This window comes from Mesocricetus auratus, unplaced genomic scaffold (assembly GCF_017639785.1).
Source record: "Mesocricetus auratus isolate SY011 unplaced genomic scaffold, BCM_Maur_2.0 Super-Scaffold_100021, whole genome shotgun sequence".
NCBI classification, from domain to species: domain Eukaryota; kingdom Metazoa; phylum Chordata; class Mammalia; order Rodentia; family Cricetidae; genus Mesocricetus; species Mesocricetus auratus.
The window spans coordinates 28,398,181-28,418,823 of NW_024429202.1; the positions used below are offsets into that span (position 1 = coordinate 28,398,181).

Genomic DNA, 20,643 nt, shown 5'->3' on the forward strand with positions numbered 1-20,643 from the left:
CTGTGATACGGCGTGTGCCGTGCTGGGATGGGCCCTGGGAGAGGGAAATCATAGAGGCTGTACACAGGCAAGGGGCTGCAGCTGCACCAAGGATCCAGGTGCTCCCCGGGGGATCTGCAGGGCTCTCTTAGACAGAGACTTGCACACGTGCGTGCTCACCATCCAGGCAGGAAAGAGAACAGACTCCACGAAGTTGTCCTTATACGTATGCCATGGCATGCACACATATCCGTACGCAAATGCACACCATAATAATAGCATGGGTTTAGTTAAAAAGGGAAATGACATGGGTTTCAGTAGCATCCCAACGCCAGGGCTGGAACCTTCCCTCCAGAGCCACTCAGAGCACTGGCAGGGCCAACGTGGAGGTGGGGTTTCCACAGAGGGGCATGTGACCTCACACAAGGGTCTGTGGGACAGGCCCCTACCCTGAAACGTAAGGAGTCAAGGCCAGTGACCCACACAGTGGGACAATGTGGCCAGAGCATGGCACAGGAACCCTGAACTCTAGCTCTGTGATCATCTTGCCTGAGGTGAACACTTGGATGCCTCACACTCTGCAGTCAAGGCCTCATGGTGCCCTGCTCCATGACTGGGTTCCCCCCTCCTCTAGACCTCACACAGCCCAGGGACTCAGCTCCTATTATGGGGTGCATACCATTGTCTCTCAGCTCCTGTCTGCTGCACCTCCCCACCAGGAAGCATGGTAGCACTCTGTAGGGGCTGGTAGGCATGTCCCCATCACAGGAGGAGCAGAAGTGACAGATGAAGTCCAGGCCACAGCTCTCAGCTGAAGCTGCCCTCTCTCTCATCCTGTTTCAGGCATCTCCACTGGAACCTGTCTGTCAGCTGACACCACCCAAGGTGCCCCTCCCACTGCCCTTCTGAGTCACCCCGCCCCCATATCAGAGGTCCTGTGCCTTGGCCTTTACCGCTCTGCATCACATGTTTGGGGCCTAGCCCCCATTTCTTCACCTCCCCCATATCCCACAGGATGGCTAAGGCCCCTTTGCTGCCATTGACACAGCCCTGTGCCACAAACTCCCCACTAGACTGTTAGCTTCCACGAGGCACTGAGGGGCCCCAGGATCTGACCCAAACGCCTGGTTAAAGTGCACTCTGATGGCTACTCCCAGAAACTGTAGTCCCACAGCTGCTGGAAGGGGGACCCTATTTCCTGGGTGAGCCTCAGACCCTGGTGTCTCTACCCCAGTGGGTGTGGTTGTGTCTGGAGGACAGACTGGCCAGAAGCCTGAAGCATTGCTGTCATCGCAGGAACCTAGCTGCCCCCAGCCAGAGCAGGTCAAAGCCAAGGGGCCCAGAGCCCTCCAAGCCTGCACCTGTCCAGGCCAGCCTGGATGATCCCCTCTAGATCCTCTTGCCTGTCTTAGTGCAGTGGGAGGGCCTGGGGGCACTGACTGAGCTAAATCCCTTTTGTGTTTGCTCAGCCCTCCTCCTCCTCCTCCTCCCTCCCTGTTAACTCTTTCCTTGTGGGGACTGTCCCAGCCTCGTCAGTGCAAGCCTGACTTCTCAAGATACCCAGAGATACTCAAAGCACTGTATATAGACTGCACTGTCTCCCATACCCACCCTGGGACCAGGGAGCTTAGGAGAGGTCTTTGTGTTACAGCCCAGGCCAGGGGTGGGCAGGGTAGGGGGACTGAGGACACCTTAGAGGACAATTAAGTGTGTCCTCAGGCAGAAAAACCTGTGGGCATGCAGCCAAGCTGGGGGGGGGGAGGGACTCCCCCCCATGTCTATCCGAAGCCTCCCACAGAAATAAGGAAGGCAGCAGAGGACTAAAGAGGCCCAGCCTTGTCCATTGGATAGATGTCCTTAAGCACCCTTCCATGGGCTAGTCAGATGGCTCACTGGTAAAGGTGCTGACTGGCAAGCCTAACAATACACACACACACACACACACACACACACACACACACACACACACACACACACACACACACACACACACACCACTGCTTCTTGGAGACACCCACCCTCCTCCAGGCAGGTTACTGGCCCCTGGAGGCGCCAGAGCCTCCCTGAGGGTGCTGAACTGTGCCCTGGCTGACGCACTGCTGAGCTCACTGGTGCCCAGGAGGCCAGGCCAGTACAAGAGATGCTAAGAGGGCCACTGTCACCCTTCCACCTCCAGGCTCCGGCACCCACGGTCTCTGAACACATACACAGCCTTAACTGCTGGGATCCAAAGCAAGGACGGTGGGGAGTGACGTTGTCCACCCTGCACTCGGGCTTCCTGCTGACCAGCAGTGTCTACACATGGAAGGGAACAGTGGTGCCCCTGACCCCTTCCTGTGTTACTTCATATCAACACAAGGGATAATACAGGGAGCACGGTCGTGTTTGGGCTGTGTTTGAGGAATTCTCACATGATGGGAATTCTGTATTCCTACTTTCCTGGGGGCTGAAAACTGGAGAGGCATTCCATTTTAGCAAACACTCCTGAATGCCTACGGAGATCTGTAATCTACTAAGCGAGGAACCCACCACAGGGGAGTTTTCTCATTGCGGAGCACCGTGCACACCTGGTGCGATACTTAACCTTGATTGTCAAGTTGTTGATTTAGGATCACCATGGAAACCTGTTGTTGGACGTGTCTGTGAGGGAGTTTCTAGATTAGGAGTGGTGGTGGGAAAGACCCATCCTCAGTGTAGGTGGCTCTATCCCATAGGCAGATGGCAAGGAGGCTGAGCAGCAGACATCCCAGGTGTGATACGAGCCTGCTGCCTCCCACGCCTGCTGCCACGCCCGCCCCACCATGATGGACTGCGCCTTCAGCTGTGAGCCAGAGCCAAGCCTTCTCCCTTTAGTTGCTTTTGCCTAGAACCCAACCCAGTCACAGGACAGTGTCCTGGAGGTGAGTGGGCCAGAGTTTCCATTCGGGGCGCTTCACATCTGTGTTGTCATGAAATTAACTCTTGGTTTGTCAGAGTTTCAGCATTGCAGTTCCATTGGCTTTGTGATAGGTCCCTGAGCATCGGCTCCCCTTTTCCTGTCTAGGAGAGAGCACCTAAGCGTTGGATCGTCGATTGCTTTAAGTTTTGATAGAAGTAAGTTGCCATTTTTGTAGGAATTTCCCCTCCACACACAGACACACACTTTTATTTTTAAGAAAACAAAGCCAGAGCTGAGAAGATGGCTTAATGGGTGAAGTGCCTACCACACAACCTGAGGACCTGAGTGAGCGCCTGCCCTCGGCTTCCACATAAAGGGCTAAGCGTAGCACCACAGGTCCGCAATCGCAGCACAGGGAACGCAGGCAGAAGGCTTCCCGGGGCTCACTGGCCAGCTGATCTACCACACTGGTGAGCCCCAGGTTCGGTGGAAGATTCTGTCTCAAAAAAAAAAAAATAAGGTAGAGCGCGAAGACACCTGTTCCTTACACACACACACACACACACACACACACACACACACATGCTTGCACGCACACAGATGCACACACAAAATCGGATCTTGAGGCAGTTGAAATAATGAGCTGAGATGGTCTTCTTTCACTTAGCTGTCAGAATTTTCATTTGTGCTTGCGAATGAAAACTCCTCAATCTCGACGGGCGGTGGTGGCGCACGCCTTTAATCCCAGCACTCGGGAGGCAGAGGCAAGCGGATCTCTGAGTTCGAGGCCAGGCTGGACCGACAGCCTCCTAAACAATACAGAGAAACCTTGTCTCGTAAAACCAAAAAAAGAAGAAAAAAAAAAACAAAAAACTCCTCAATCTCCGGACACACACATGAACTTGTAGGTACATGTACATGTGTGAGCACATGACCGTTTATATGAGTGTGGTTGCTTTAGGTGGCAGTAAGCCACAGCTGTTCCTTGGTGTGTTTAGACATTTAGGAAACTTTGTTCTGAAATACAGATTCCTCTCTATATATTAGTGATTCTCCTGCTTCAGCCTCTCAAGTGCTGGGATTAGGGACATGCATCACCACACCCAGCACTTGTAGGGAGGGATATCTTCAATGTACATTGTGTGTCGGGGTGGGCGGATGTGCACATATGGATACTATTGGCGCATGCGCATATGGAGACCAGAGGACAACCTCTGATGTCATTCCTCAGATACCCTAACACTGAAAAATCCACCCAAGACACTAGACAAAGACCCCAGCTTAAGGCCTATGCCTCACAACTGCCATGTAGTCCCCAGGGACAGTGAGCCATCGACTCTGGCTTGTAGGCCCTGAGCACTTCCAGTCCTGGCAGGGATGGTTTCTGTCAAGGTGTGGCATACTGCATGGCACTTTGTGTGGTTACGGCTGTCTGTAGCATACGTGCCTGGCACAGGTAACAAGTGTTGGGCGCTGCCTGGTTTGTGGCAGAAGCAGGTGGAGACCGGCTATGGGTGGGTGGTCGGCCCAGCCAAGCGTATGTACTGCACGCGTTGGCAGAGCCCGGGGCTGCCCTCCTTCCAGCCCCCTTTCTCCTCTTCGGCCTGGTATTCATGGTAAGGGAAGAGGGTGGCAGCCAGCTTCAGGCAGTGGGATGTGAAGAAGTCTGAGCACCAGCCCCCCCAGAGGCCAAGAGGCAGGAGGAGTTGGGTTGCCCTTCCTCCCCTGGCCCAGGTCTCAGGCTGAGTTAGCAGGTCCGTGCCCACCTCCTTCCTGCACACACCCAGCAGAGCGGTGTTCTGTCACCTTCCCTTGACCCCAGGGTAGGAGTGCGTGCATGCGTTCATGCAGAAGTGGCATCTTGCCTGCCCAGAGAGTACCAGGCGGGTGGGCGTGAAATATGAATGAGTTGCAACAGGCAACCCCTTCTCCCCTCTTCCTCGGCATGAGGCCCCGGGCGGCCTCTCCTCAGTAGAGAGGCCCACTCACTGGAGCCCTGCCCAGATGCCTCACATAGATGCCAGGACAAGCCCCTCCCTATATGTAGGAGGGCACAAGTAGAGCTGCTTAGGGTGTCCAGAACAATCCTGCAGCCAGACTGGCAGGGCACAGTAAGTGAGAACCCCAAATCCAGCCACTCATCCCCCCTTCTCTCGAGAGCCGATAGCCCACAGGCCTGGCTCAATGGGATGTTCTGCTTGAAGGCATTGATAGGGCCTCCTCCTACAGCCCCTCCCTGGACTGGTCTCCCCCAGAACCTCCCCTGAGCCATACTGACACCAGCCAGGTTAAAAATATCATGGATGGGCCTAATGTCCCAGCCCCGCCCAGGCCTCTAGGTTCCCCAGTAAGGAGCTTGCTGTGGGTTTGTCATCACTCAGGGTTGGGACTAGAACAGGTAACTGGGAAGCATGTCATGGAGAAGGGGCCTCACCAGGCCCTTGTCTGGGCCTCATGGGATCTGCATGGCTCTAGGAGCTTTGAAACAGCTTGAGCTTCTCTGAGGGTGGGAACACTCCTTCTGGTCAGTTACCTGCCTTATCCTAGGGAGAAGAGGGACTTCAGGGTCCCTCATGCTGCCCCCCAGATGCCCACACACCAGCTCAGTTTCTCTGTGGGTGCAGCTCTTTGGCAGGAAGGCCTCTTGGCAAAGCAGTCAATCTCATTTATAAAGTGAGCAAAGATTTTTCACACTCCCACCGAGCCACTAGGTGTTGCCAGCGGGAGGTGGGGGGGGGCATCAGGGTTCCCACAGCTAACTGAGTAACACCGCACTTTCTCAGTATTTTTTTAAAATAGTTTGGTATTTTGAAACAAGAATGAGAAATTTCGTTTTACTTATGACAGGGCCCTATCCTGTCCTGCATACAGGAGATGTTCCATGAGTCCTATGAAATAGGAAAGGGATCAAAAAACCAGAGCTGAGAGGGTAGTGCTCCCTGAGGCTGGGTGAGTCCTCATGCCCCGGGACTCAGCCACACCTGTCCCTTCACCAGGTAGACTAAGCTAGCTGGTGTGGGCCTCTCGAAGGCTCTCCTGTCTCTACCTCCCACCTCACGGGCACAGAGATTACAGATGTGTTCCATTCCCAGCTTTTTCTGTGGGCTCTGGGGATTGAACGCATCCCTCACCCCCGCCCCATCCCAGTAGTGGTCTTTAATGGATGCCACCCCACCAAGTCTCCCGTCAGCCTGTTTAACAGATGTAAGTGCTGAGTGACTGGCCCCCAAGCCATGTGGGAGGACAGCTAACCAAAAGAGGTCCTTCCTGTCGGGTAAGGCCTGGGACCTCTTGCTCTGGTGCCCACTTCCATGCCAGGGCTACAGGGATTGGGGCGAGGGCTGATGGTTAGCAGTGTTGAGTGCTAGGGCCGGAATGGATGTGCACCCCTGCCCCCACTCTCCCATGCACCCTGCAGAGAGAGGCCAGCCAGCGAGCACCAGGCCAGGAGAGCTGCCGTGAACAGGACTGGTGAGCTGCTTTCCTGGTTGCTGCCACAAAATAACCTGACAGAAAATACCCACACCCACTCCAACAAAGCCACACCTCCTAACGGTGCCACCCCCTTTGGGATTGTGGGGGCCAATTACATTCAGACTACCACACACTTACAGAGAGACGGCGGACCAGCTAGCAGAGAATGATAAACTAAAAAAAGCAACTTCAGGAGGGAGGCTGCTTTGTTAGGTGAAGAATCCAGCATGGCAAGGAGCGGGAGGCAGGCAGCTGGTCACATTACAGCTACAGAGAGATGGGTGCTGGTGTTCACCTCAAGCTCTCCTTTCACTCAGGAGCTCCAGCCCCAAGAAGCCTCTGTCTCCATTCAGGTGAATCTCCTCACCTCGGCTAGCCCAGTCTAGATAATGCCAGCGCCCTGTCTCTGGTGATCCGGCATCCCGGTGTCAGTAATGTTGACGTCATTGAACATCATGGCTGTGGTGGGTAGAGGTGAGGCAGGGTGATGTGGAGGGACTCTGTTGTTTTGCAGGTCTGCAGTGTCTGGTCACGCAGTCCCTTAGCCTGACAGCAACTGTCCACAGGCCGGCTCACACTCCCTGCATCCTGTGTGCGAGCACGCGCGCGCACACACACACACACACACACACACACACACACACACAGGCCCGTATGTGTACACATACATATACACACTCTGCCTGGACATCCTTTTCTTCTGACCGCTTCCAACAGCCAGGGTCTGGCCTCTGGTCCACAGAGAGGCCAGCACAGGACAGGCAGTGCACTGGGAGCTAAGGCAACATCATCCTCTACCCAGCCTGCCACCCAGGGACCTAACTGGTAACGCAGTTTGGCTGTGATTCCAGCTGAGAAGAGGCCAGCTAGCTTGACATACATATCAGAGAATGATAAAGTCTGTCTCAAACAAAATTGAAGGCAAGAACCTACACCCGAGGTTGCCCTCTGACCCACACATATGTGCTACAGCATGTGTGCACGGGCACACTCGTGTGCACACACACAAAAGAGAAAAGCATAGGAAACTAGGTCCCTGAAAGGAGCTGCACTGGCCTGGGCCTCGGCAGCCTGCCCTACCCAGGCAGTACCTTTGACAAACTGCCACCCCCATGCTGTGTTGTAGCCATGCAGTGCCTGCTGCTTCACATCTGTGTGTGAGAACGGTGTGAACCAAGCTCAGATGAGCATCCTCAGCGTTCTTGAGCCTGTGTTCTCAGAGTGGCCCCCACTTCAGTTCTGAGGCTGGCGAGGGGATTAACTGGAGCAAGCCATGGGCACTCCGTCATGTTTTAGGGGATGCTTGTGCCTCCTGGAGACCGGAGATAACTTTGCTGATGCAAATGATCTGAGGTCCAGAGCAGGGCAGGAGCCCACTTAGCCAGAACACCAATGGCCAGGGGGCTGTACTTAAACTTGCTGGAGTGAGGGGCAGGTCTAGCCTTGCCATCGTTCATGTACTGTAACCCAGGAAAGTCTCTCGGGACTCTGAGTTAAAGGAAAGGGCGTAGGCACTGACATATATATCTAGGACTTAAACAGAAGGTGAGACCACTGTGCACCCGTGGCATGTAAGGCACATGGCAGAAACCTGGAGCAAGTGTGGCTGGGACTCAAAGATTGCTAGAGCCGTGGACCCTTGAATCCTCCAAACATCCATAGGAATCTGGAGGAAGGCCCAGGGCAGGCAGCCTGCCTCTTGGCAGTAAGGCCAAGGCCAAGCAGGAAGGATGGCTGTGGACCTGGCTGAGAGAGACCAGTACTCAGGACAAGGATACAAGACTGTCTCTGGTGGGGATGGGGCAGATCGCAGTCCATGTCCGGCGTGGTCCAGGCCAGTTTTCTGTAGTAAAGCGCCTCCCTGCCGTACCTATGGTCAGCTTAGAAAGTGAGGCTCTTGCCAGCAGGTCTGTTTTGGCCATTTCCATATGTATGTTTCCCGCAGCCCTAGGAGGTGCAGTAAGAGCTACATCTGCAGGAGAGGTTGGTGCTAAGCCCAGGGAGCAGCTGAGGGAGGCCTCCTTGGCACAGACATTGTCACCTGCACCCCAGCCACAGGCCCACCCTGCTGGCCGATGACAGGAGTAAGGCCCCGGAGACCCCCCCTCGCACAGTTCTCAGCTACACAGTGAAATTAAAGCCAACCCCGGCTCCTTAAAACCCTTTCAACCCCACCCCAAAACTAGCAGGAGTTCCCCCCTGTGTTGGAGATGCCCCTGGACACCAGGGCTGTTGGACTGGGTCCTTAGTGTTCAGACACCTGCGTGCCTTGCTGAGCAGCGGCCTCTGCATCCCAGGATGACTTGCACTTCTGTCCTGGATTTGTGGTCCCTGCCTGGTGGCTGGACTTCATGGCAGAGTTAGGAAGGGGCAGGACGGTGTCAGTGAGTGGGGCTCATAGCATCCCTTTCCTTCATCCACCCCACCCATCTGCCTTACCAGGGACACGAGGGCCCTGGGAGGGTCAACACTGCCCCCCTGTGTCCATGTCCCCCAAACGTCTACATCTTCTCTTCCTAGCAAGAAGCTATTAGGATTCCTGTCCTCAACTTGGCCTCTACAGTGAGATGTGTGTCATGGGGGTGGAGGGAACCTGTCCAAGAGTCTACATGTGGGCAGAGGTGTCCAAGGTGTATGACCTGGCTCCTAGGACATTTCTGTTTAAAGTCACTCACCTGGGGTGCTGCATTTTCCCTGCAGGGCTGACTCGGTTTCCTTCACATGGGCTTCTCTGACTTACAGCTAAGGGACCTTAACGGAACTGACCTGTGGTGGATTTGTTGCTGTTTGCTCAGAGTTATAAGCACCACCACCCAGGCTGTGATTTGGACAGCTGTCAGCAAATTGTCTAGGCACACATTCCAAGTGGACACATTTACCTGGCCTTCTGGATCACTAAATTAATTATGTGATTATTGCTGAAGCCCTGACACCCCGGGCCCTGTAGCCTTGCATCCAGGAACTCACGCTCACACTGCATAAGGTCACAGTGTGTCGACCCTGAGGAGATACACTAAGTTCAGAGACCAAAATGGGGTGGAAGTTTATGTCCCTCGCTTTAAAAGGAGCCAGACACCGGCTGGCCACAGTAAGCGTGCAGCCATGGAAACACAGAAACCCAGACTCTTCCTCTACCTGCCTAGAAATTGGAGCTTCTGCTTAGGGTCCAGGATGACTTCAGATACTTGGCAGTCACATCTACACTCCAGCCCGCAGGAAGAAAAGACAGAGGAGTGTCTCTGGGGACATCCTGATGGCTAGGCTTACACACATAACCGTACTTAGCTGCAGGCTTCTTCCTGAGACTGTCATCTTGAGTGTCCATACAAGCATAGCTCCCTATGTCTACATTGCCTTTTTTGCTGTCTATAAGAATTCAGCTTAGGCTGGGGCTCTTGAAGTGTCCGTGTGATTTATGTAGGCTAGCGACTCACATTATTTCCCGTTTCTCCAGATAGCTGCATCAGCAGATCGCATAGGTGACCAAAGAGGGCTATCTAGGGCTCAGCTGCCCTCACCCAAGATAGGATTCCATTCTGCTGTTCCACATGGGCTGTTAGCTGTCTGTGGGAACTAAAGTGGTTTTGTAATATTTGTTTAAGAACTGAATTATACTAGACCTAGCGGCACATGCCTGGAATCCCAGCACTCAGGAAGCTGAGGCAGGAGGACTGCTGGGATTTGGCAGCCAGCCTGGGCTACATAGTGAGTCCCTATGTATTTTCTAAAGATGATACAATCTACAGCCCTAAACAGTATCATCCTTCTGACTGTAGGTAGCTGTATCTCACTCCATTCAGGGCACAACCAAGGTGGCACATGTACAAACTCCTCCCTTTGTTTCAGGCTCTGTGTTTTAGGACCCATGGCTGACAGCCTGACCTTTGAACACCTCTGGTTGGTCTTACAAAGAGGCTCAGCCTTGGAGAAGCCAGCAAGAAATGTGCCCTGAGAATCCTATCTCCACGGGACAGACAGTGTCAAAGTCAACGAATGTCCTCTGAGGGTTTTGTTGCCTTAACTACTTTTCTCAATAATGTGACAAAAGCATAAAAGGGGAGGACTTTTGGCTCTCGGGTCAAGGTTCAACATGGCAGGGAAGGCACTGTGATAAGGTATGGGACTTCTGGTCACTGTTCATCTCCAGTCGGGAAGCAGAGACGGTGCAAATGCTCTGTCATTTCCGTGTGTTTATCAGTTGGTGCCACTTGAGTTAATCTAATCTGGGACACATCCCTACCCCCACCGTACCCAGAGGCTTGTCTCTTCAGTGATCTGGGTTCTTGCCAAATTGACTACTGATATTAACCTTCACGGGTGGCATTGTCACACCCCTCTACAGGGTAAGCACTGTTTTGGAGGTAGAATTACCTAACCTAAGCTCCTTACCAAGCCACAGCACCCTGTCACTCCACCATCCAGGCTCTGGATTTCCTACGAACCTGAAGGCAGTTAGCTACTTTAGTTAGTTAATTGGCTTGTTGGTAGGCTGGTTGATTGGATGATTGGATAAAGAATTTGCTGATTGGTTGAGATGAATTTATAATGTATTCCCCAAGCTGGTCTCAAAACTGCTGGGCTGAAACAGTTGCCCTGCCTTAGTCTCACCTCCAAATGGCATCTCAGAAAAGTGAAGAATTGGTAAATGCAGGTACAAGTGTGGGTTAGATCAATACCATGAAACAAAGGCGGAAACATGATGCCCCGTCCAGCCAGCCTTGTGATCCACCGAAGGAATGGGGGGGGGGGGAGACGAGGGATGGGACACAGTGACACACTGTCTTCCACTAAGGTAAAGCTCTTGATACTGGGGAATCTCTGAGACCACATGATCATTGAGCTGTTGCAGACACATCAATAAAGGATTGGTCCAGGGTGGACTCTCAGTTGCTGGACAGACAGTAGGGAAGGGTAGGCACTGGAAGGATGTCTACCAACTCTCAGTGTCTTTACAGTGAAGACCAGCAGGAGGCTTGGGGTATGGCTGGGTTGATAAGGTGCTTGCCTAGCATGCACAAAACCATGGGTTCAGTGCCAGCACCATATAAACCAGATGTAGTGATGTATGCATTCCAACAATTCCAGCACTGGGTGGCGGGTGTGGAGGGGGTGGTCAGTTCAAGGCCATCCTTAGCTGCTGCATAGGGAGTTTGAAGCCAGTCTGGGCTAGAGACTAACTTAAATTGTCAACAAGGAACCTACCCTGTCTATAGATGAGAAGTAGGATTGTGCTGATTAGAGGAGTTACAGGATGGGGGGCTCTCCATAAAAAGAAGAGCTTGTTGCTTCCTGCTACTGGATTGCTAGGTTCGTAGATCTGGGATTTCTATGTAAATAAGGCCTGATGGCCAAGTGCCTGTCATCTCCACATTGAGATCTGAGTCCAGATTTACATACTTGTTCAGGAATGTAAAAATAGTGGGTTTTGCCTAAGCTGTTACCCAATACACTTCCCCCTTTTCTGACTTCTCCCAGCCTCATCTGGCTCTTGTAATTAGATTTAGGACATGTTGGGGTTTTTATTCCTCATGGTTTTCAGCAGAGGGCCAGCCCACTGATTCTGAGACCAGTTCCCAATCGTTTATAAGTATTGTGAGAGTCACCTGAATTAATTTGGGGTCAGATCCTGGTTTGCTCTGTCCCCACAAGGGCAATAGGAAGTATCACACACTCTAACCATGGAAGTCGGTGTTATCTAAACCCTGGCTGGCCTCAAACTTGCCAGGTAACTGAGGCTGGCTTTGAACTTTGGGTTATTTTCTTCGAAGATTCAGGCAAAGGGAGCCTTGTTTGGTTTTTTGTGTGTGCAACTTGTCTCTGTGTGTGCTCAAGTGTGCATGCATTCGTGTGTGCATGTGTGCTTGCTTGCTGGTGTGCACATGTATGTGGAAGCCTCAAGTTGGCATCAGGTATCTTCATTGATCTCTCTCTCTCTCCTTCATCTGTTAAGACAAAGTCAGTTGAACCCTGAGCTCACAGATTAGCTGATTTAGCTGGCCAGCCTACCTCGGGAATCTCTTGCATCCATCTCTCAAGTGCTGGGTAACAGGTGGCCTGGCCCATGACTTTTGTTGTGTGTGGATTTTGGTGATCCATGATCCTCAACTGGCAAGGAGTTTATCCACCGAGCCACATCTCAACCTCTCTTCCCTTACCTCTCCCTTGATCCCTCTCCACTACCCCCAACCAGGCCATGGTGTGTGTAGGTGCACAGGTGTTCTCTGCTGTGTGGGTACATGTGGAGGCCAGAGTTTGACAGCTGAATGCCTTCTTCTATGACACTCCAGCTCACATTTTGAGATAGGGCCGCTCATTCTTTCAGCTAGACCAGCTGCCTCACAAGCCCTAGGATCCACCTGTCTCTCTCCCATTCCCCTGTAGCCCCAGTGCTGGGACTATAGATGTATGCTGCCATGCCTGGCTTTTAATGTAGGTACTAGGGACTCAGACTTAATTCTCGTGATTGCATGGCAAGTACTCTTGGTTCTTCTATAACCTAGAAAGACACTCTGTGATCTGGCCTTGCCTTGGTCTCTGGTCATCAACATAGGCCCTTCTGACGTGAAAACCATTTGTCCACAGTCTTCTAAGAAGCCTCTCTGGCTGGGCGTTGGTGGCGTACGCCTTTAATCCCACACTCGGGAGGCAGAGGCAGGCGGATCTCTGTGAGTTGGAGGCCAGCCTGGTCTACAGAGCGAGTTCCAGGACAGCCTCCAAAACAATACAGAGAAACCCTGTCTCGAAAAACCAAAAAAAAAAAAAAAAAAAAAAAGAAGCCTCTCTGCCCTGCCCTGTTTGGGACAGCTGCCCGAGGCCTACGGACTGACACCGCCCATCAGGACTGGCACTTCCGTATCATTGGATCTACCTGCCCAGGCTAGAGAACTCAGTACTAGTTAGGAACCAGTGTTCCTCCTGAGTCATTGACAGGTGTCAACGTGGCTGCTGTCAGGTCAGGGACTGCCCCTTCATGTCCATCAGGTCCATTTCTGTAGAGGTTTGGGGGTAGCCTTCACACAGTGACCCCAGATCCTGTTTAAAGGAACTCACCCATCCTCAGAGAGAAATTCTGTCCTTGGAGATAAGGGCAAGAACTAATTAGCACTCACCTGTAGCCTCCAGCTGTTGCTTAAAAAGATCCAGCATCGGTCAGAAGTATTGTGTGGTCTGTACAGAGATAGACATCATCATAATCTTGTCTAAATGACCATTTGAGGGTGGTCTCCTTCATGACTTTTCTGGAGGTGATTTTTCCCAGAGCTAAGGGAGTTTTACTGAAGCTGAGATTTGCAGGTTTCTAGTTAGAATTTGCTGTGCAAGCAGGTACGGGGTAGAGGTCACTGTTCAAGAGAGAGGATACCGCTTTCAGAAAAGAGGAGGGGGCAGGCAGGTTCACACATGCAGAAGTCAGCAGGGTTAGTTAGCTCTGTTGCCTCAGCTCAGAGGCGGGGTTCCTCTTCTGTGCCTACTAGGGTATCCCCTAATATTTCCTAAGTAAGCTTGCCAGTCATACTTTAATGTTAAAGCTTACTATTTCCCTTTTCCCCTTCAGTCCCCCCAGCAGTCACCCCCACCAAATCCCTGGTGGCACCCGGAAGCTGGCTGTGTGGGGGTTGGACTTGGTGAGGTGGGAGCCCAACCCTAGGCCACCCTCAGCTCCCCTACCGTTGGCCTGGGTTTGCCACCCCTCTGGTTGATGTGGCACTGAACACACTCTGCAGTGATGGCCCACCCAAGCATGGTGTGGGCAGGCTCACAAAGAAAGTAGTATCTCTTCTTGCCCCTCACCCCCCACCCCTACCCCGTGGCCCTGGGCAGTGTCAGAATGACCTAGACTGGTGGGAACAGACCAACTTTCCCAGAATTACAAGGTGATAAGAATCAGGACATGGCCTGGAGACATTAATTTGCAGCCCTTAATTGCAGACATGTTGTCCCCAAGAGGGCTCCATGGCACATTATGGCCGCCAGTTACCACCTGGGGGCCTGGCTGTGGCTTCATGGTTGCAGCCACAAGTATAGGAAGGTCTCCTATGTCCCCATCATTTGGGTGACCACCACATGCCCCATTCTGCTGAGCCCTAGACTTGTCACTGTGTAGAGTACGTATCCAGGGATGTGCCCTTGAGGTCAGTGTACCATGGACACCTTATAGGCTAGGACTGTGGTTTACACTGTACTCACAGCAGCCCAAGTAGCCAGCACCCTGGGAGAGCACCATTTGTCAGGGAGTCCCTGAGAGCAGAGCTGCTTCTGGGTACGTCCCCAACGCTCTCTGTGACAAAGCCAACCATCATCCAGAAGCCAGAACTCAGTAGGATATGTGGTTCCTTTCAAGAGAGCAAGTGATGTGTGTGCATGTGCATGTGTGTGTGTGTTGGAGGCAGTTTGTGAGCCACCTGATGTAGGGTGCTGGGAACTGAATTCAAGTCCCCTGGAAGAACAATATATGCTCATAACCACTGAGCCATCTCTCTACTCCAGCCTGGTTTTTTTCCTTCTTTCTCTTTTTTTTCTCTCTCCTTCTTTTTCTTTTCTTTTTTCAAGACAGAGTTTCTCTGTATAACAGCTGGCTGTCCTGGAACTCTCTCTGTAGACCTAACTGGCCTCGAAGTCCTGTTTTCTTTTTTAATAAGGATTGTATTTATGTGTGGGTGCTCGCCGATACCCAGAGGGTACCAGAGCCTCTGGAGCTGGGGTTACAGAGGGTTGTTAGCCAGGATATGGGTGTTGGGAACTGATCGTGTTCTCTGCAAGAGCAGCAAGTATTCTTAACCATGGAGCCATCTCTCTTTCCTGTTTCCTTTCCTTTTTCCTGAAGTGTAAGGGTGGTGTCCTCAGGCCACTGCAAATACCCTGGGCCTCCACCCAAAACTCACTAGCTCTAGCCTCTGTCTTGAATTTCCAAGTATACGTCTCTTTACAGTGAGGTCACTTATAATGATTTCAACATAGACACCTATCACTAAGGATAGTTTCAGGGAATTTCCTTAAAGATTTATTTTGTTATTTATGTGTATGCATGTGTCTCAGTATGTATGTGTACCTGGGGGGGAGGGACTGAGCAGGATCTCAGAACTCCCAGATTTGGGGTTACTGGCAGTCATAAGCCACCTAACTGGAGTCCTGGGGACTGAACTTGGGTCCTCTGGAAAAATAGCAAATGCTTTTAATCTCTGATCCATCTCTCTAACTCCAGGATTTTTTATTTAATAACATTGTTATTATACTCTGTGAGGAAACCCTGCCCTCTGACACCAATCCACACAATGAGCCAGTGACCATGCAGATAGGTCTCGCACTTCACAGACCCTAGAGGGGATGGTGGGACTTTCCAGGGTGCCTGGCCTGCTTCTGAAGTCGGGGTGACATGAGCCACGGGCTGTGGCAGATTCTTGGTGTGCGGAGACAGACCTGGGGGCTGCTGGCTGTCTGGCTGCACAGGACTCGTGCAGTAAGAAGGCAGGCCTGTCCATGTGCCACGGCCTGGCCCTAGAGCTACCGCCTAGAGTACTGATGGGCATATGACATCAAGGACACAGAAGACTGGCAAGGGACAGAGGCCACCACACAACATGGCAACAAGGTATATAGTTCCCAGGCACAGACCAGATGGGCCTCGTTCAGTTCCAGCTTTTGAGGGCTACAGCAACCGTCTGGTCCACTGAGAGACACAGTCGTCCGTCCCCTCCTTCCTATGCCTGTGCAGCCCCTGCCTCCAGGCTGCTCTCCATCCTGGGAGCCTTCCAGGACATGGCCTGAGTCTTGTCAGCCCTCAGGAGCTCCAGGGCACGGCCTTTGGAGGACCAAGAGCTACTGTGGGGTCTTGCTCCGCAGTCTCTGCATATAGTGAGGGGCCAGCCCTCTTTTTGTCAGAACTCACTCTGTGGCTTTCACAATGTCTGGTGGCAGCTGCTGGACACCGGGGCAAGATGGGGCTGAGGCCAGGCACTAGACACCATTCTGCCTTGGAAGGCATACCCTTGGCAAGTTCTCTCCCTCAGACCGTAGGGTTTTCTGCTCAGAAATGGATGGTAGAGCCCAGAGTTTGTGCTACAACTGGAATCGGCGGGTGTCGCTTGCCCAAGCGCCCATGCTGAAGGGCCAAAATCACCACAGCAGACACTCCTTTATCCCCTCTTCCTCTCACAGTACCGATCTCTTTCTTCCCCCCTTCTCGTTGTAGGAAGTTCTACTACATCACCCTCCTGCGGGACCCAGTATCCCGCTACCTGAGCGAGTGGCGACATGTGCAGCGCGGAGCCACGTGGAAGACCTCACTGCACATGTGTGATGGGCGCACACCAACCCCGGAGGAGCTGCCGCCCTGCTACGAGGGCACGGACTGGTCAGGCTGCACGCTGCAGGAGTTCATGGATTGCCCTTACAACCTGGCCAACAACCGGCAGGTGCGCATGCTGGCCGACCTCAGCCTGGTGGGCTGCTACAACCTGTCCTTCATCCCCGAGAGCAAGCGGGCCCAGCTGCTGCTGGAGAGTGCCAAGAAGAACCTGCGCGGCATGGCCTTCTTCGGCCTCACCGAGTTCCAACGCAAGACGCAGTACCTGTTTGAGCGGACGTTCAACCTCAAGTTCATCCGGCCCTTCATGCAGTACAACAGCACGCGGGCCGGCGGTGTGGAGGTGGACGAGGACACTATCCGGCACATCGAGGAGCTCAACGACCTGGACATGCAGCTGTATGACTATGCCAAGGACCTCTTCCAGCAGCGATACCAGTACAAGAGACAGCTGGAGCGCAGGGAGCAGCGCCTGCGCAATCGCGAAGAGCGCCTCCTGCATCGCTCCAAGGAGGCGCTGCCCCGGGAGGACACAGAGGAGCCAGGCCGCGTGCCCACCGAGGACTACATGAGCCATATCATCGAGAAGTGGTAGTGGCGGCAGGGGCGGAGAGTGATGGGCAAGATTTAGCGGGGAGAGAAATGGGGCCAGCGGTCCTTGCTGTTTGCTGTAGGGGGAAGCGTGCTTGTAGGAGAGCCTAGACCTTGATGCGCAGGTGGGACCTCTGTCTGAGGCAGGTGGCCTCCTTGCTCTCCTGGCGCCCCCGTGCCACACTTAAAACTGATGAAGATTTGAAAAAGACTGTCGAGGGGACAAGTCCGCTCAGCCCAGACCCCCTTACCTACTTACTATGCACGCACTGGCCCCAATGACCAGCCCCTCTAGGAACGTAACTAGCTCCTAATAGTCCCTCGAAAGCTCCTTGGCCTCTGGGGACCCTAATAACCCAGTATCTTGGGGAGCCTTTCCTTGAGAACACAAGCATATCTCTGAGGGGTCCTCAGACCTGGAGTCCACCCCCCACCCCCCTACCCATCAAAGCTGCTTTCAAGGTTAGGGTCAGTGCCAGCCGTGGCAGAGAAGACTCGCGTCTGGTACCCGGCCGCTGCACTCTCTGGGCCATGGTCAAAATCCACAGGTCATCCTGGCTTTGGGGAGCCAGGCTCGGCAGGAAAGAGATGGACACCGAGAGTTCCCCCACCAACCCCTGTGCTCTCCGATCCACTGCCCCCAGCCCCATCACTGGGACATTTGTACAAGGGCTCATGTGCCACTGTCCCGTCCCCCGTCCCCGTCCCCGTCCCGTCCCGTCCCAGCAATCCTTCAGTCCCGTGCATAAAGCATTCGTTGGCTGGGATACAGGGCCACGCCAACTTGACACTGAATGGCCAGGATGGGGACTTTCCCATTCTCAGCTAGGGTTGCAAGGAGCAGCTCTAAATGCCCTTTCTAGGGCCTGTATGCACAACCCTCCCCCACCCTGGCTCTCCCTGCATCGTCCAACCAGGCTATTTCCAGCAGCCCCATGGGCCAGCCAGTGACCCTACTAGAAGCCATGCTGCGCATGTGCCCTACCCCATGTGCTCCCTAGGAGGCCCTCTAGGGCCCACCACTCAGTGGAGGTGTCGTGACTTTTCATGTATGCAGACAGCTTGTGAGCTGACCCTGAGGCAGAGCACGGAGCCTCCTCCCTGTCTGTCTCACTCGGCACTCAGGCTAAGACGGGGTAGGTCACCACAGACAAGAGTGGGGGCCATATGTAGCATAGCAATATTCCAGATGTTGGCAGGCATGCCTGCTACCCCAGAGAAATGATTTACTCTTCACGTGTGTGGTGTAGGGCCTACACTCAGGCACCAGAACTTGACCTTGGGGTTCACAGGCAAGCTGAGTTCCGGCGGGTACTGTCCAGCCTGGTCCAGGGCCACCTTCATGGTGAGTGACCACACTTTGGAGGTGGTAACAAGATGAGTTAGGAGGTCAAGGTCACTGTGGGAGGGACCAGTTGGGTTAGATGCTCAGTTCAGAATGAATATACTTTCGAGAAGAGCATGGGGTACATGTGGGGAGCCCGGTCTCACAGGTCATGTTGGTCTCTGCCAGCTTCTGTCAGGAAGTACCCCAGCTCCACAGGGCCCCTCTTCACGACTTCCTGTTCTATACAAATTGGAATAAGTTTTAACTTCCACCCCGCCATCCTGGCCCTCACGGAAGCACGGGTCACTTCTCTGCCTCTGCTGCATTTGAAAACTAGTCCCTCCCATCTCAGGCCAGCGCCAGGCTGAGGAATCCTCAGTCCCTCGACTGTCCACCCCTGCCTAAGGCTCAGGCCACCAGCTTTGGGGCACAGCTTCCTGGTACTCACAGCATCTCAGAACAGGGTGCTTCCCCGTCCCTACAGCTCCAAGGACCCTGCCTACCCAGGCCGTGCAAGTGCAGCACCCTGCTGCCCTGCCGACACCCCCTCCTGGAGCGGGGAGCGGGGACCCCGGGACTGTCCAGGCAACGCGTCTGAACTGGAACTGTTCCTCTTGAACCCGGGAGCTTTAAAGCTTTATTTATTTATAGCTTCTTATTAAAAAATAAAAAGTGTGGAGAAGGAGTCTTCGGTCATTCGTACAGAGCAATGAATTGATGATGGGAAAGCAACTGGCTGTCTTCTAATTGTCTGTGTCTAGGTGGAGAATGAACACTAGCAATGAAATAAACCCTGAAAAGGTCACACCGTGTGCTGTGGTCTGTGCTAATCCCTCCCAGGCATGGCCACTGCCCGCATCATAGGCGTGGGGGGGTGGGGGCGCTGCATTGGTGTCGGTGGCCTGCACAAAGTGAGGTGCTGGGTAAGTAAAAGCACTCCAAGCACAACGGGTAGACACATTCGTCATTATTACAGCATGTGGGCAGCTGACACCAGGTGACGGAGGCTGTCACCAACAGCAGTGCCAGTGCCATCTGTCACCACTTCCTCTGCTCAGCTTTGACTTGGAAGTTTCTCAAACGGCAAAGGGAAAGATGGCGCTAAGGGTGTGACTCAGTTGGCAGAGTATTTGTCTAGCGTGCAGGAAGCCTAGGTTTGATTCCCAGCACTCAGGAGGTGGAGGCAGGAGAATCACTTCAAGGTCATCCTTAGTGACAGCAAGTCTCAAAGTCAGTTGATTAAAACCCTGTCTCAATAAAACTAAGCTTACTCTTATAAGAAACTACAAGTTAATAGAAAAGATTCCGGGGAGTGGAGAGATGATGGCTCAGGGCCGGGAGAGCACTGGTGTTTCTTCCAAAGGACCCGGTTCAATTCCAGCACCACATAGCAACTCACAGCTGCCTGTTCCAGGGGATCTGACACTCACACACACGCACGCACGCGCACACACACACACACACACACACACGTGCAGACCACCAATGTGAAAAAAAAAATAAGCCAGTCGGTGGTGGCACATGCCTTTAATCTCAGCACTTGGGAGACAGAGGCAGGCGGATCTCTGTGAGTTCGAGACCAGCCAGGTCTACAGAGCTAGTTCCAGGACAGCCTCCAAAGCCACAGAGAAACCCTGCTCCAAAGCCACAGAGAAACCCTGTCTCGAAAAACCAAAACCAAAAAAAAAAAAAAAAAAGATTTCATGTTGAGCGAGAGAGAGCGCGCACAGTTCTAAGACACCATCAGCTCTATGTTTGTTCCTTATTTGTTGCCAGTTTTCACATTTGGCTCCCAGTTTTGATCCAAAATAGAGGGGCAGCTTGTGGTAACCTTGCTGGCAGAGCCCTTTCTGCCTGAGACAGGTTACACCAAATGACGAAGGGAGACAGGTGAGCCAAGCATGAGGCAGTCCCATTTCCTTGCTGGTATCCCACCCCTCAGGACGTACCCGCAAGATCACAGGTTCTAAGTCAGCCTGAGGTGCACGGTGAATCCCCAGCTGGAACAACATGAAAAGCCTGGGAAAGTGGTTCAGTTGCTAAAGTGCTTGCCTTGCATTTGGAAGGATCTGAATTTAATCTGCAGAACCTGCA

General features: G+C 53.1%; 1 protein-coding gene across 1 annotated transcript in view; it reads left to right on the top strand.

Annotated features, from left to right (window-relative positions):
- The window catches only part of Hs6st1 (heparan sulfate 6-O-sulfotransferase 1), a 40,442-nt gene extending 21,088 nt beyond the window's left edge, over positions 1-19,354 (top strand). Inside the window, exon 2 of the mRNA XM_040729257.1 lies at positions 16,518-19,354. Coding sequence (XP_040585191.1) covers positions 16,518-17,226 — 709 coding nt within the window. The 3' untranslated portion in view covers positions 17,227-19,354. The remainder of the gene's footprint in view (positions 1-16,517) is intronic.
- The last annotated feature ends 1,289 nt before the right edge of the window (positions 19,355-20,643 follow it).